This window comes from Thermobia domestica, chromosome 5 (assembly GCF_964235325.1).
Source record: "Thermobia domestica chromosome 5, izTheDome1.hap1.1, whole genome shotgun sequence".
Classification (NCBI taxonomy): domain Eukaryota; kingdom Metazoa; phylum Arthropoda; class Insecta; order Zygentoma; family Lepismatidae; genus Thermobia; species Thermobia domestica.
In genome coordinates, this window is record NC_137458.1 from 183,063,732 (window position 1) to 183,081,023 (window position 17,292).

The 17,292-nt window shown below is 35.9% G+C and overlaps 1 protein-coding gene across 48 annotated transcripts in view; it reads right to left on the bottom strand.

Moving 5' to 3' along the window:
• The window catches only part of LOC145686312 (uncharacterized), a 955,404-nt gene that overhangs the window by 153,777 nt on the left and 784,335 nt on the right, over nucleotides 1–17,292 (bottom strand). Inside the window, exon 24 of one of the 48 annotated variants that reach the window (XM_081759489.1) lies at nucleotides 14,037–17,269. The exons of the other annotated variants lie outside the window; for them this stretch is intronic. Within the exon in view, the coding sequence (XP_081615615.1) occupies nucleotides 17,267–17,269 (3 nt within the window). The 3' untranslated portion in view covers nucleotides 14,037–17,266. Of the gene's footprint in view, nucleotides 1–14,036; nucleotides 17,270–17,292 lie in introns of those variants that run through there. 48 annotated transcript variants of the gene reach the window in all.

Here is a 17,292-nt window from a genome sequence, read left to right on the forward strand (position 1 = left end):
AATCAATGACTTTGAGAATAGGTTTGAAGATTTCGAATCGTGTGAGAGTGATTTCTCTTTTAGTGCTCCATTCTCCTTCGGCATTCAGAAGGCAGATAGTATCATCCAAATGGAACTGATTGAAATTCAGTGCAATTCCAGTTGAAAGACAAAAATATAATGAAATAGGAATCCCTACGTTCTTTTCTTACTTGCCAAATCAATAAGCTGCAGTCAGTTTGTTGCGAGAATACTAGCCATGTTTGGTTCCACCTATCTCTGTGAACAATTATTTTCCCTTATGAACACAAACAAAACTTCTCATAGATCAAGATTTACAGCAGGGCATTTGTCTTCCATCCTGAAAATAGCATCTTCACAGAATCATGTAGCTGACACTGAAACTTGTTTCCTGGAAAAGATGCCAATTCTCAAGGAAAAATCAGTAATGTAAGTTTAATTCTGTAATTGTTCATTTGACTATTTAGCAATATGTTCTTGTTTCATGACTGTGTGTAATTTTTTCATATCTATTCGAATATTTTTTTAAAATGATCTGATTAATAAAAAAATATATGACACGTCCGATTTAACTGTTGGCAGACAACATAATTACTACATTTGTCAAAATGATATCAGTTCGACAAAAAAATACCGGTAAGATGTTTTATTACTTACAATTTTTTTTTATCGATATTAAATTTCGTAACATCGAAATATATCACTTTCCTCTGAGATGCGGCCCGTCGTTGATTTGGCTCGGGCTGAATTGGCCCCATGCATAACTTGAGTTTGACATACCTGCCATAGACTATCTAGAATTTTCAACTAGCTATTTACTATTTCCTGTTCTCAATTTTCGTTATTTTCTCAAAAATGGTTCCGATTTTTCTTTTTAAAATTCACGTATGAACTGCTGTGCAAAAACCTAAAACATTATGTATTTTACCCGAGTAACTGAGTACTTTATCAGCTAATTGTTTATACTGCTAAAGCTCGTGGTTATTACATTAAACATTGATAACTGCAATGACAAATATTTGACACCTCTTTCGTTACCTCAATCCAAACATGCATTGTGGACAGACGATACTCTGTAAGTTTCCTTCTATTTCGACATTTTTTCATCATTGAAGAGGCCGAATAATCTTAGCAAAGTATCGAGCACGTGAAAGGTAATAAATGTTTGCAGTAACATATGAACAACATCGAACTGTTCGATTCCCATGTGCACATTCACAATAACACGGCTTTAGACCCGAATATCCTACTGTATTTGGAACAAAATATACCTGTATATTTTCCCACTAATATATCGAGATCGTACCTCGAATTTCAAAGTGTGGCTATTTTCTTTCAGGAAATGGAGATTGACAGTGTCATCTTCATTCATTATTGCATGAGCTGAGTTGATTTTGAACATCCCTTTCAGCAGCGAGGGTATATGAGACGTGAACCTACAGATTAACATGAATCTGAACAGCATGAACTCCTGCCGGGAATCGAACTCGGGTCTCCCATGCTAAACGCGTACGCTAACCGCTCAGCCACGAAGGGATCTCTCATCATTTCAGCCAAGTTGGAAACTGCCTGAGACAACTGATTAATTTTTAGGTTTCTTCCTGCCAACTCCGGGAAGTCCAGGATGTCCGCAGATGTGACTTCTGCGAAACAGCGTGTATACCTGTCCCAACCGTGCTCTTCTACTTCTAATCTTAATGCGTTCTCCGCGATGTCTGTCGTTTTATTTTTCGAACATCTTCGTCAAGGCCTCATCAGAATTGAGACGAATACTAAAAGTATTATGTAAAACAGAAGCTATCCGGCATAACAATCCAACTTGAAGCAACTTTTTGTCCAGCTGCTGACGCAGAAGACAATACTTGTCCAAGAATACCAGAACGACTTCAACAACCCAGTGAATTTTTATAACACAACGGAAAAAGTTCGCCTCAGCTGTAGTCAATTGCCTGCGTTTACTTTTCAGTGTGGGCAATAAAACTGTAAATCCTCTTTCTTCCAAATGTTTAGTTGTATCCCGAAAGCCATGATTCACACAAGAAAAATATGTGGATTTTATCAAAAAAGTGACAATATCACATACATTATACAGAAGATGAACAAATTACTTTATTCCTTAGCAAATTAAAATTACATACACAAACTTAACTGTATTAAGCGCTGAAATCTATGACAAATTGACGCCATTAGAATCGGTAGCCGGTTTGGATCTTGAAACACATTTTATTATTGCTGCAGCATCATTTATGATGGTAGCATATGGCCCCAGTATATCTACAATATAACCAGTCGTAGGATAAACAGTAAAAAGCCTTCATAGAGGCTTTTTTTTTTTGTCCAGGTTACGATTTTCGTTCATACTCATTATTAGACCACTTGTCGTGTCGGATATATCTTCCATCAAAGATTAGTACCAAATGGTCAACAGTATTGTGAAGTTTCGCTGCCACAATAGGTTTTCCAATTGCTATGAACTCTTCTCGCGAACAGGTCGCGACTCCGAACTTATAGAGTAAAATGATTTTTTTTTCCCCGAAGGACGTCGTGACAAATGCACACATATCTGAAACTTGTTGTTCCTTTTCCAGCCCTACAATTGCAGCACTAAAACTATTCGAATTGTCAGTGTGCAGTTTAAACAAAAACGGAACAGTAGTTAAATGACAGTTCAATTATCGCGGCACTAGCGCTCTCACGCGGTTTCTCGGAAAGGTACGATTATGAGAGTTATACTGTCAAGTAGAGTCATTTATGATAAGTCAGAAATTCAAACTAGAACATCTTTGACTTCTAACAATACTCGCGCCGGCCAAAACATTTATGGCGTAATATGGGTTGCATATCTCCTAGGCGTGCCCGGCTTTGGTTTTCCTCATTTTACACCAAGTTGCACCGCGAGTATCAAACCATGGTGAAGATATATCGTAGGTGGGTTGGTGGAAATTAAAAGGTGGTCATTCGAACATAAAGCAAAAATATTTGAATTAGAATATTTTCAACGTGCTTTTTGCTAGAAATTTGAAGGGCGAAATACGTTTTTTCTACTTTTCGGTAAGGCCTTTGAAGCAAAATATATTCATATTTTGTTTCATCCTCGTAACTTAAGTCGTTTCCGAGATATGAACAATTTTTGATTTTCGAATTGTCAACAGTAACTTCGAAATTCGAAGTAGTTTGAAGTTGATTTTCCGGCCAATGCTATATTTGGATATGAAGTACCTTTGGTATAAATATCACAACAATCCATGTAAAGACATTGTTCACCGCCTTATACGGCTATACCCTTTAATAGTGTAGTCAAATTAGCAAAAAGTAAGGAACAAATTAGTAACAAGCTGAAAATTGGTACAGGGGTTGGGAATGATGTTCTAAACAACATACTAAAAGTCCCCTGAAATCCCAGGTGACCTTCGTCACCATATTGGAAAATGGCCGCCGGAAGTGTCAAATGAACAATACTCAGATAAAAATAGCAATATCTTCGCTATGGTTGAACATAAAGAGATAAACTTAGTGTCGTTTTATAGAACATAGACAACACAATATTTTTAAACAGAAAAAAAAATCATAAGAACGCATACTTTTAGGAATATTTAGCTCTAAATTCTAAAATTCTGGAAACTACCGTCAAACTGATTTGAAATTTTATTGAACTTAGGATGTAATTACTAACAAGTTAAACTTTGACATAGATGTTGATAAAGATTATTTAAATGACATACTAAAATCCCACAACTTCTTCGTTCGCCATATTGGAAAATGTACAAATGTCCGAAGTAATTGAAAGATAATATTTTGTTAAGTGAAATACAAAATCTGGATCGGGCTAAATATTTGAGAAACAGAAAATGCAGTCGGTCCGATGCCAATTGGGATCAATGGTGGTACAAGGGGAAAACATTATGACGTGTTTAAGGTTGTCCTCCGCTATCTTGGTGACCGCCATCTTGGAATCAACTTTTTTATTTTAAATGGTAACATGGTCGTGTGAAATATGAAACATCATCTTCGTTCGAAGAGAAACCCAATGGTAAGGTTATTTTTCCAAAACCTACAACTGTTTTGAAGTTGTGAATAGATTTGGGATATGTTATAGGTGAAATGCTGTAAATGTGCTGTGCGAAGTTTCGAATTGAGGGATAAAGATAAAGTAAAAAGCAAGCTTTGTAACATCTCACATTACATATTGTAATGTTTGGTAGAGTCAAATGATAGACCGGGTGTGTTTTCCCCCTTCACCAAGTTTTATTACAAAATATAATATAATAAATACAAGTGTCTCTAATTCAATGTCTCTTCCTCAATGACCAAGTGAAGGAATACTAAATGTTTTGCCGGGTGCCCTTTCTACTCATGGCAGTTTCCAGAACACTTTGGTAGGTTGTAGGTTAGACTTGGATTTATAAGTTCAAGATGGATCCCTAGCACAGTGCGACATAGGGTAAGGAAGAGGTGCTCCTAGTCCACAGCGACATAGGAAGGTAAAGGTTAGGCGATCAGTTGGTCGACTGATGCTGGGTCCCTCGGTGTTCCTCCTTTTATTTGTCCTCCTCGGGTCCTTCCGTGAGGTCCGTCTGCTTTCGGTGTTCCTCGGTATCTTCCGTGTTGGCTTGCTGTCTGCTAGGATGTTTATAAAGAATAGCGTGTGTTGGGCTGACACGTGGGTCTGTTGTGATGTGGGGATCCTTGCAATATTCTTTAATAACCAGGAAAAGAGAGAGCTAACACACATGAGACAGTTACAATTACATGACATGTTCAGCATGCCCACCGTTCTGTTCTATGCACATCCTTAACCGTGTGACCCTGTGCTTAGCACTCTGCGAATGATAGTTTGTGATATTTGTTCACAGACGGTAATAATTCTTGTTTTCAGGTAGTCAATGTCAATAATTTTACACTGGTAGCTTTAAAGTGCCCCCAAAGATAGAAATCCAACACAGTTAGGTCGGGGACCTTGCTGGCCACTCAACTGGTCCATGCCGACCTATCCAGGAATCGGGAAAGTGTTCATTGAGCCATCGGTTACATTACGACTATAATGCGGTGCCACATCTTGTTGCCAATATTGATGAATCACCCTTCCTCTTCTAACAAAAGTGGCATAAAGTGTTTTCAAGCATATTTCCATATTGTGCAGCATCCAAGGTTCCATCAATGAAAATAGGTCCAATAGGTCCCATCAATGAAAACAGGTCCAATAAGTTTTTCGTCCCATATTCTACAGCACACCATTACCTTACCTGCACCTTGCATCTTTGAAGCACCTATCTAATTAAGATTTGTATTAGCCCTGTACCGAACATTTTGCCCAATACCGAGAAATCCAATGGTATTTTTTTTTTTTTTTAATCTGCAACGGTTTTGAAGTTGTGAATGGACTTAGGCTAGAATACGTTATCATTTAGACTTAAATTTTGTTATGTGTGGAACATTGTATAGACGGGAACCGACTGATTCTATCTTTTTTTCTTGTAGGTAGGACAGGATGCTAACTCGAGAGGAAAGAATCGAAATCTTTCTTTTGGCTGGAGAGCGCAGTTCAGCAATAACATCCGCCTTTAAAGAGCGACATCTTAATCGCGAGCCGGTGACAGACAGTGCCATGAATTTGCGGATTAGTTTTCGTACAGCAAAGGGAAATGTTGATGATTTACCTCGATCAGGACGACCACGAAATGCAACTGATCCAGACACATCAGCAGCTGTGTTGGGTGTATTGGTGAAAAGTCCTATGGAGAGTGTGCGACGTCTATCAAGTGAACATAATGTTAGTGTCAAAAGTGTTCAAAGAATGTTAAGAAAAAAGTGGCACCCCTAAAAACTAAAGTTGAAACAAAAACTGCCAGAGGATGATTTAGATAGACCAATAAAGTTTTGTGAGTAGGCGTTGGCCCAGATAGCTCGTTACCGAGTGTTTCCTCATAACATTGTTTCTAGTGATGAGGTAAATTTCTATGTAACAGGTGAGATTAACAACCAAAATGTCCGGTACTGAGATAATACAAATCTTAACTGGATAAATGCATCAAAGATGCAAGATGCAGGTAAGGTAATGGTGTAGTGTGAAATATGGGGCGAAAACTCATTGGACGTGTTTTCATTGATGGAACCTTGGATGCTGCACAATATGGAGATATGCTTGAAAACACTGTTATATCACTTTAGTTGGACGAGGAAGGGTGATTTAATCAATATTGGCAACAAGATGGGGCACCGCGGCATTGGTCTTAATGTAATCGATGATTCAATGAACACTTTGCCAGTTGTTGGGTAGGTCAGCATGGACCAGTTGAGAGGCCAGCAAGGTCCACGACCTTCCTCCGCTGGATTTCTATCTTTGGGGGCACTTTAAAGCTGTCTACCAGTGTAAAATTATTGACATTGGTTACCTGAAAACGAACATTATTACTATCTGTGAAGAAATATCACAAACTATGGTTCGCAGAGTGCACAAGCACTGTGTCTCAAGGTTAAGAATATGCATAGAACAGAACGGTGGGAATGCTAAGCATGTCATGTGATTGTAATTGTCTCATGTGTGTTAGCTCTCTTTTCCTGGTTATTAAAGAATACGTAATGTGAGAATGTTACAAAGCTTGCTTTTTACTTTATCCTTCAATTCGAAACTTCGCACAGCTCATTTCACAGCATTTCGCATATAACATATCCTAAATCTATTCACAACTTCGCTTTGGCTTTGGCTTTGGAATTTGTAGGCTTTGGAAAAAAACCTTACCATTGGGTTTCTCTTCGAACGAGGATGTTGTTTCATATTTCACGCAACCATGTTGCCATTTAAAATAAACAAGTTGATTCCAAGATGGCGAAGGACAACCTAAACACGTCATAATGTTTCCCCCTTGCACCACCATTGATCCCAATTGGCTTCGGACCGACTGCATTTACAGCTTCTCAAATATTTAGCCCGGTCCAGATTTTGTATTTCACTTAACAAAATATTATCTTTCAATTACTTCGGACATTTGTACATTTTCCAATATGGCGAACGAAGAAGTTGTGGGATTTTAGTGTGCCATTTAAATAATCTTTATCAACATCTATGTCAAATTTTAACTTCTTAATAATTACATCCTAAGTTCAATAAAATTTCAAATCAGTTTGACGGTAGTTTTCGGAATTTTAGACTTTAGAGCTAAATATTTCTAAAAGTATGCGTTTTATGAAAAATTGTTTTTCTTTAAAAAATATTGTGTTGTCTATGTTCTATAAAACGACACTAAGTATCTCCTTATGTTTAACCATAGCTAAGATATTGCTATTTTTATCTGGGTATTGTTCATTTGACACTTCCGGCGGCCATTTTCCAATATGGCGGCGAAGGTCACCTGGGATTTCAGGGGACTTTTAGTATGTTGTTTAGAACATCATTCCCAACCCCTGTACCAATTTTCAGCTTGTTACTAATTTGTTCCTTTCTTCATTAAAATTTGAGCTTCATTTACTGCACTATAAGTACCAAATGTTTTAATTTAAATATGTTAATTTACCAAAGTAGAAATGTACGTTACTAAAATATCTCGTGTGGCGAACAGAAAATAAACTAATAGGGATAAAGATCAGCGACTTAGTGGGAGCGTCATGAGAGGATATATAGGTCTATTTATGCTGTGTGAGTCGTGTGAAGCTCGCAAGCCAACGACAGCATAAGCAGTTAAGTAGGGAATACTCCGGATTGAAAAAGAGGGAAAATTCTACCTCAAACAATAGAATTACTGAAGGAAAATAGTGTTGATGATGAACATGTGAAGTAGATGAAGATTACCACAAAACAATCTGAGTAGACAGTACTATCACATCTATCCTCATCTATCCTCAATGGACATCATTATTCGTAAAACTATATTTGCATGTACGTAGTTCGCTTAAAAAGATATTTTCTGTAACAGGACTTGTTATCGAAAATACTATTTTAAAAAAAAATACACATTTTATGCTGAACGCTATTGTCTTCTGGAATTTTGCTCCCTGACCCATTCGTTTAATAATAGGTAACTGATTTCCTTCATTCACAAAGAATTGTCACTTCAAAATAAAATACCTTGAAACAGAATAATGAAACTAATACTTTTACACGATATATCTTTTAAAAAAAGATTCACATAAATGACGTAATTGATGAAATTATAATCAAGTACTTGTCAGTACTCGAAAAAACTCGTGAAATCGCTGACCACAACGATGTCTACAATAGGATAGCCAACCCTGAGCACCAGAGGCGAACTCCATCACTAATTCAAGTGGATGAAGCTAGTAATTTAATTTCAGACGTTCACGAAATTGTAGTTCTAAACGGTTTATCTATAGTTTAGAAAAACTTGATTGTTAGGTAAGAAAACATAGCCTGGCATATTATATAATTATATAATATTTATATACGAGGGGGTACCCAAAAAAACCGGGAAATTGGTCATAACTTCTTTGTTTCTTAATATTTTTACACCAAATTTTCATCACCTTCAAAGTATTGTCCATGGACCGCAACGCATTTCTGCCAACGATCCTTCCATTGTTCAAAACAGTTTTGAAAATCACTTATCGGGATCTTCTTTATGACGTCTAGCGATTTTTGTTTTACCTCCTCCACAGTGGCAAAACGCTTTCCTTTCATGTCACGTTTGAGTCTGGGGAACAAAAATAAATCACAAGGCCTAGATCCGGTGAGTAGGGGGGTGCACAATCGGTGTCATGCCGTTTTTGGTCAAAAACTGCTTCACGGAGAGGGCGGTGTGGACCGAAGCGTTGTCATGATGGAAGAACCATTCGCCTGTGCGCCAAAGATCTGACCTTTTCTTCCGGATACTCCCCCTCAATCTTTTCAAAACCTCCAAGTAGAACCCCTGGTTAACAGTTTGACCCGGGGGAACGAACTCCGCGTGCACAACACCTCTGCAATCGAAGAAACAAATGAGCATTGTCTTGATGTGTGACTTCACTTGGCGAGCTTTCTTGGGACAAGGAGAGCCACTTGTCTTCCACTTGCTTGATTGCTGCTTTGATTAGGGGTCGTAGCCATAGCACCACGATTCATCACCAGTAATCACCTTGGCAAAAAAGTCAGGGTCCTCTTTGAGCTGATTTTGAAGTTCAACACATGCCTCAAGTCGACGCTCCTTTTGCTCGTCTGTGAGAAGGCGAGGGGCAAATTTGGTTCCAACCCTTCTCATGTGCAAATCTTCTGATAAAATCCTCTTAATTGAACTCCACGATATTTCAGACATATCACAGAGTTGATCAATGGTTCGGCGACGGTCTTCACGAACGAGGGCATTGATTTTTTTCGACGTTTTCGTCAGTTCTTGCCGTTGAGGGCCTCCTGAACGGGGTTGGTCTACAATTGACATTTCTCCATTTTTAAAACGTGCAAACCACTCGTAAACTCTGCTTATGGGGATGCTGCCCTAAGTAAAACCAGTCTTCAGCATTACAGTAATTTCCGCGGCCGATTTCCCCAACAGGAAACAAAATTTCACAGCCGCCCGTTGCTCTTGATAATCTGCCATCATGTTTTCGCCGAACTGGAAAAAGTTGTTTTACTAAATAAACTCTCAAGAGCGAACCAATGCACTCACAGCGACACAACTTCGCACACAGACGCAGGTGGCGTGATCGTAACGGACAACTGGTACAACAATGGGTTCCCCACTCTCCCTCCCCGCTGCAGCACAATTCCCGTTTTTTTTTTTTGGGTCCCCCCTCGTAACACAGACAAATTGCACTATGTGGCAACTTTGCAAAGAACCATATACTAGATCTACCAATCTATTAAATAATTTTTCTCAATTCTTTCCAGATGGTAGCTAAGGTCAATATTAATTGACACTAGCATAACTTATTAGTCTAGCAGTCGATTCAGCTGCTTGTTGTTACATTCGTAGAGTAATGCTAATAGCTCAAAGTTAATCTACTACGTTGCCACATTGTGAAATTTTGATGCCCCGTAGCGGCTGAAGGAGGTCCCGGAGAGCATTGCATCATATAAGCTTTTCGCCCTATTTTGCCCTGTAGAATAGTGCTCTGTGGTCCGTGGGCGCCATTTTTAGAACACCCGATATCTATCTATCTATCTATCTCTCTCTCTCTCTCTATATATATACTATCTTTGATGTGCTTGCTCCCGGGTTCGATTTCCGGTGAGAGCACATAATGTAATTTTAATTTTCATTAATGTCTTCTTTAGCTTAAAGAGCATAAGCGTGGAACGTTACACTAAATAATGTCATTTTATTTCACATATATATTTTACATTTCTTTTTACGAAGTATGTTTTCTAGTAATTTCACGTTTCCTCTTTTGGTAATAAAATAATAGCTTCCTTTCATGGTAGTGCTGATAATTTTACGTCATAACTAATTGCGATTGTAACTCATGTATATTGTAAACTGTTTCGAACTCATTGAAAACAAAAAAATTGAAAGTTATAGAACAAGTAAGTCATCTTGATTTCTAATACATTGTTTTCGAAAGAAGTCTTAAGTAAAACCTACTGGTTTATAATATATTAAAGGATACAAAGAATGGAAATTTTCGATCTCAGCTTCGAGCAAATGTGTTTTGTAATGGACAAATATCGTGTGCGTGAGTTTTCCCGGAGTTCTCCCACTTTCGTAAATCAACCATCATCATTAATGTCCGGATTTGTATGTAATTACATATTTTTTCCTTCATATGTATGTTCGTCAAATTTTTTGACCAATATTACATATTTCTATGGTTTCTACATTTTTTTTTTACATACAACTGTCTTAAAATTTTGCGTTTACCGAAATTTTAATTTAAAATAAAAAAACTCTCCAACTATGGAAAGCTTGCATCTAGATTCAATTTTGTCATGTCTATCTTTTCGTTTCTTTACCGAAAGAGAAATCTCTCTCTCTTTTTTTATTTGTCAAACCATGTTTCGCAGAATTTTCGCCGATAAAAGAAATATAAAAAGAAACAAGTAAAATTCTCCCTCCGGGGTACATTAGCAGCGCCCTTTATTCTCAACTCTGGAGGAAGACAGATCACGTGCCTGACATGCGACTGGCCAGAAAATTCCTAAAATGACGTCTATTTGATTGTTATTGGAGGTCGGACGGGAAAAAAGATGAAAGCAAATCCTGCAATTCAAGTTAAAACTGTATGCTAGTGTGCTTCCAAGACTTTACTGCAAGAGTTCGTTGTAAGAAGCTGGCGACAATGGCAATATCATAGCAGGTAACCTAAGCTTTCAAAGAACTTCACTTGTTGAACTGAATGACAGGAGGACAATACTCTAGTATTGCAGTTGCAAAACGCACGTGTTTTGTATTGACCGTCGAAGTTAGAAATGTCTCCGGTTGCCTCAACTTTATCCGCGAAATGGCGGTAGTGGGCAACTATCGATGATGCGTTTACTACGGACGGTAAAGTGTGTTGTGCCAAGTGTGTGACAAAAAAATTGGATGTTCAATGAAATCTTAGAACAACATGTACGAAGTGCACTATATGCAAGAAATAAAAATTTGTGAACTGCAAAAAACAAGTAGTCTTGACACAAATGCGTCAAGATACTTCAGTGAGTGAGTTTTTCAAAGACTTGTGCCAAGCAATGATAGCAGCAAACATTCCTTGGAACAAAGTTCAAGTGCCAAAATACCGTGCTCTTCTGGAGAAGTACTGCGGGCGTCGAATTCCTGACGAATCCCTTCTTCGAAGTGTTATCTCGAAGTTTGTTATAAAGAAGCTATAGATACCATTAGAGCAGAAATAGGTAGTTTATATATATTTGGATTTCTGTGGACGAAACAACAGACGTTTTGGAACGTTATGTAGCAAATTTAGTGATTGGAAAGTTAAGTGAAGATGCTTCATCTAAATCCTATCTTATTGCGAGTAAATTGCTGGAACGCACGAATCATTCCACGATTGCTCGCTTTGTAAACGATGGTCTTAGTGCTGTAGCCGGGAAGAGTTCAGGAAGAAAAAGTCCTTGGTCTCTATACAGACAGTGCAGCGTATATGTTAAAAGCCGTTAGAGCACTTCCAGTTTTTAACCCTCACTTAATTCATTTCACCTGTATGGCCCATGCTCTTCAGCTGTTGCTGAAGACGTGAGAGACAACTTTTGCGAAGTAAATCAACTAGTTTCTTCCTCGAAAAAAATGTTTGTTAAGGCACCACAACGTGGTCAAGTTTACAGAGGTCAACTGCCAGACGTGCCACTTCCTTCGGAGCCTGTGCTAACGCGATGGGGCACTTGGACACAGGCAGTACATTTCTACAATGAACATTTTCAAAAAATTAAGCCTATTGTTCATTTATTTACATGAGAGTCTGCTGTGTCAGTTGGCATTGCTCAGAAACCGTTTAATGACTCAAAAGTAGCGTGTAATATCGCATACATAGACAGCAATTTTGGTTGGCTACCTACAAGCATTAAAAAGCTAGAGACTGTTGGGCGGCCTCTTCCGGAATCCATGGAAATCATAGAGGATGCAAAGAGACTGCTGCAAGGTGTGTGTGGAGATGTAGAAGAAAAAGTTTGAAAGAAACTAAATGCAGTGCTGGAAAGAAACCCGAGTTACGTCAACCTATTGGCAGTGTGTGATTCTCAGTAGTGAAACAAGAACTTCCCCTGAAGATGTTTCCCCCAACTACATCCCCCTGTTGAAATACGCTCCTGTTACCTCATGTGATGTGGGGAGATCATTCTCTGCATACAAGAATATTTTATCCGATCGTCGACAAAATTTTACTTCTGATCATTTGGAAATGTACCTTGTAACCGATTGTGCAACAACACAGTTGAACTGCAGGCACATCTTTTGTAAGTACTTTATTTCAAATTAAAAATGTTCATTAGTGGAAATATTCTTCAATCTTCGTTCAGCTGGTATTGTTTAAAAGATATAGACTGCTTTTCCCTGCATGAAATAAATATATATAAAACAATACATTTCGTCTTAAGTTGCTTTTAGTATTTAAATTTGTATATTGCGTATACTTCATTTCAAGATTGGGCCGTGGTGACGGATGCACATTTAGTGTAAAAGATTCTAGATTTGAAACGGGACCACAGCACACCACATGACATTTCTGACGTACAAATGCCGTATGCATTGCTTTTCGCGGGGCTTTCCTGTTTCTCTCTTGCCGATTCACATCTTACTTTATTCGCGTCTGATTTTTATTATCCTGCAATCAGTCCCGTCAGTGACGTATGGCTGTTTCAACTGTTCAAGCATTTCACTTCATTGGGGGACTTGCATTAAGCAGGATAAAGTGTAGTAGAGTTTCCTTTTTATTTTCATAATTCGTTTAAATATTGCATACTCACACGTGTGTTAATATTACGTTTTCATAAATATGTAACATATGTATTATATGTAATATTACATTTTCTTATATAATATTACATATTTCTTACATTTTTAAGCGATTTTTGTTACATATTTATGTACACTCATGTCCAAAATTATTGTCGCATATCTATAAATATGTTGTTGTAGGAATATAATTTGATAACTAATTCGCCCGGTATTTCTTATAATGTTAGTATGTGTATAACTGTCAAAGACATGCATGTGGAAAATTTCATGTCAAAAGAGCAGTAAATAAGAACAATAAAACGAAAATAAAACAAACATACTTGTCCATTTAGCAACATTTTGTTTTACTCGTTCTAATTTTCGTATTTATAATTCCTTTCCTATGAAATTTACCACAAATATACATTTCCCGATTATACACACAGCATCAGTATTAAAAGTACCCTGCACAATCATTGTCGCATATCTATAACTGATTTTTTGTAAGAATATAATTTGATAATCATTTTGGACATGAGTGTACATATTTAGGGGGTTGATATTACATAAAAATCTGGACTCTAATCATCATCCACCTCACCATCACCGTTTCCTTTAGACTTGATGTATCACTGTCGGACGGGAAATTCCGAAATAGTTAGTTTTATGTTTCAGTCGATTTAAGCCATATTTCATGTAAAGATAAAATAAGAGATCTATGATTTAATTCAAAGCCCTTTAAAATTTTATGATCAATTTAATATTTATTACTGTATATACTACACAAACAGTACACAGATAGTTACCGAGTTTATCTCTCAAGGTCAGCAAATTATGTGTCTTAATCTAGATTACAGGATTTTACAAGTAACTTTGAACAAGCAAAGAAAATTACGCTAATAATAAGTAGAAATGACTTGATAGAAACCAAAGAAACACGCGCTAAATAGCCAAGTTATTACATATAATTACACTTTTGATACAGTATTAATTACAGTTCTATATTTTAAATAACAATAATTATACTATAAGCAAGAAAAGATTAACAATACTTTACCCCGATGAAAATCACGAGGAGAAATAGGACAAAACAACGCAACCAATAATTAATTTATATTAGAATCAGTACAAACCATGAATTATATTACTTACAGACACTAAAAAATCTAATACTCTTAGAATTCGATATTCATTTCCGACAGATTGACAAGTCATTGACATATATATAACGCATTTTGTGATGTGCGTAAAATATTTTATTAGTAGTTACTAAATCATGAATAAAACAATTTGATAGATCAGCGAAAACACAGCACTGGCTTCAATTTATGGAAGATTTCTTTCAGTACTATAAATGTATGTGACCTTTTCATAGTACATTTTGCCGCATACGTCACTAAATCCTTTTCTCAGTAACTAAGAAATGTAGCTTTCATTTCTTAATTGGATATATTGTACATGACGAACGAGTAGCTAGTAAAAGTGGATATCCCTTTTCATGTGGATATTCTTGTGTACCTTCTTTTACTTCTTTTTTACTTTTTTTAAAATTTAATTTAATACTTTTTTTTTTTTTTTTGGTAATTTACAGTTAATTATGTTCTACATTCACCAGACAAAATTGTATTGAAATTTATATGAAAGTTGCTGACACATTACTACATAGGGGTAGGTATGTACTTTACTGGGATTGTGCAAAATTTAAATATTAAAAAAAAACAAATGCAAGTCAGAAAATTACTACGTAAATTAGTCGAGAACAGTAAGTTTTCATATTTTGTGTTATACGCAATTGTGTATAATAAAAGTTAAATAAAGTCCTATGCTTTTTTATTTATTTATTACTATTTTTATTTTAGAAGCTTATAATATCAATACCTAACACAATTCTCTGGTATCTTTTTCAAAGTGATCATCACCTATCGAGTTGAAAAATTATATGTTAGTCTTTTGTTATCTTCATCACAATATTAAACTCAACAACTCCTTAAAGAGACTACCAAAATTCACAGGTCTAGAGCCCACGCATATACTGAGTCCAAGATTGGAAATACGTAATATGTTCCAATCAAGAAATTACTTAGTGATATAGAATTATAGAGCGATATAATAGAATTATACGAATATATTAAACTGACAGAATATTCACTGTGAAAATATCCATTATCTGTAATGTTTTGTCTATTTCAGTACGATTTTCACATTAATAGAACTTACGAAGCTTTAGTAAATTCCTAAACAATAAAATTTTATATCGCAAAATTGGGTAATTATCAGCAAGTAAAAAATAGAATTGTGTATAAAAGAGACACTGCCATTAAAACAGCACACAGTCAACAAGTGTATCACATTCCTGGAAAACTACCTTTTTTATTTGTATGCCATTCATTCTTTAGTTGTCCAAGACATAAAGCGATGCTACATTCGAAGTTCTGTATGCAACTTACGTACCATACCTGATAAATTTGGAACAACTGAAAATATACCTGATAAATTTTGAAAGTAGGCTTCTCACCGAACATATTGGATAAACATCGAATACATACTATAGTAATACTTATGATATAAACATTAATCCTGAATTATGTTCTGCTTAGATTTATATAGTTCTTTATACTGTAAAACAGAAAATACAATAGAAATATGCACACTGAGTAGAAGAGAACTTAGTAAACACAACAAATTACAGAAGCTTCACATGTTTTAACTAATACGAAACTAAGAAGGAGATTCCAAAGAGGTGGTGCACTATTGTAGCAGCCTTTTCATCTCACCGCATTAGCAAATTTCAATCACTTATGTAGCATCCTATAATGGCTTATATATAATTATATTGCAAATATGTATTATAGTAACTAACTAGCAAGTGTATACTTGTCTACAAAACTGGAAAGCTCTTAAATAATTTCTTCCTTCACCTTCGAAATGACTATAACAATTTCATTGCAATTACTGTACGAGATACATGATTTTATATAAATTGCACAATACTAACCAATCTATATACACAGAACAACAGTTTCAATTTGTGTTAAATACCAAAGGTTATCAGTACCACGTAAATTCGGAGACAACAGATTCTAACTCTCAGTTGACCACTTAGAATTCCCCGCTTTATGTGACCAATTGTATTAAATACGCCAATATCAAAGCAGAATCTATGGCAACATGAAATAGTTATTTCCACTATCAAAAATGAATGAAGATATCGATTATATAAAACCTCTCAGAAGTGCATTTTCTTCGTTAACACAGACGTGTACATTCTTCTTTGAATTGCTCTTTTCTTAGTATTTTAAATTATGTTATTATTATTATTAGAAGATTATACTGAAGTATCATACCAATACGATTATGTTATATGGAATCATGTAAACTTCCAACATTTAATATAGAAGCTACACTATACAGAGAGAACACCAAATTTCCTTTTCAAAAATCAGTAATAAAAAAACATCGAAATTTTAGTCTTTTCATTCTTTCAAAAAACAGTAGTATAAAATAGTTAAGTCTATACAGTTTATAATTACTTTTTTTCGCTTTCACAGATTTGGATTCATGGCACTGAAAGCAGTCTTTCTGTTAATCCAAACTGATTTTCACAAAATTAATAATAATAATATAATAATAAATCAATATAATTATTAGCATATACAGGAACACCATGTATGAGAACGAGGGAAATTATTTATAAAGAGATTATTCAAAAATAACTTTGAAAAGATAATCGTATGAATAATTATTAGAAAAAGGAAAGTCTTTCCACACGTTTGCACATAACCAACATTTTACACAAATTTCTCAAGTAACACCGATCATTTACACCGGTGGGTGCAGACCACTTGAAATAAACTAAGTATAGTCCTTGATGAATTCTTCTCAAACACAGCACAAATGCATCTTTAAATTCTCCCATGATGTTTCCTGATATCTGTTTCTTAACTTCAACCTGTTGAGATTCACCATCTTCTAATTTACTAGAGAAATAAATTGATTTTCA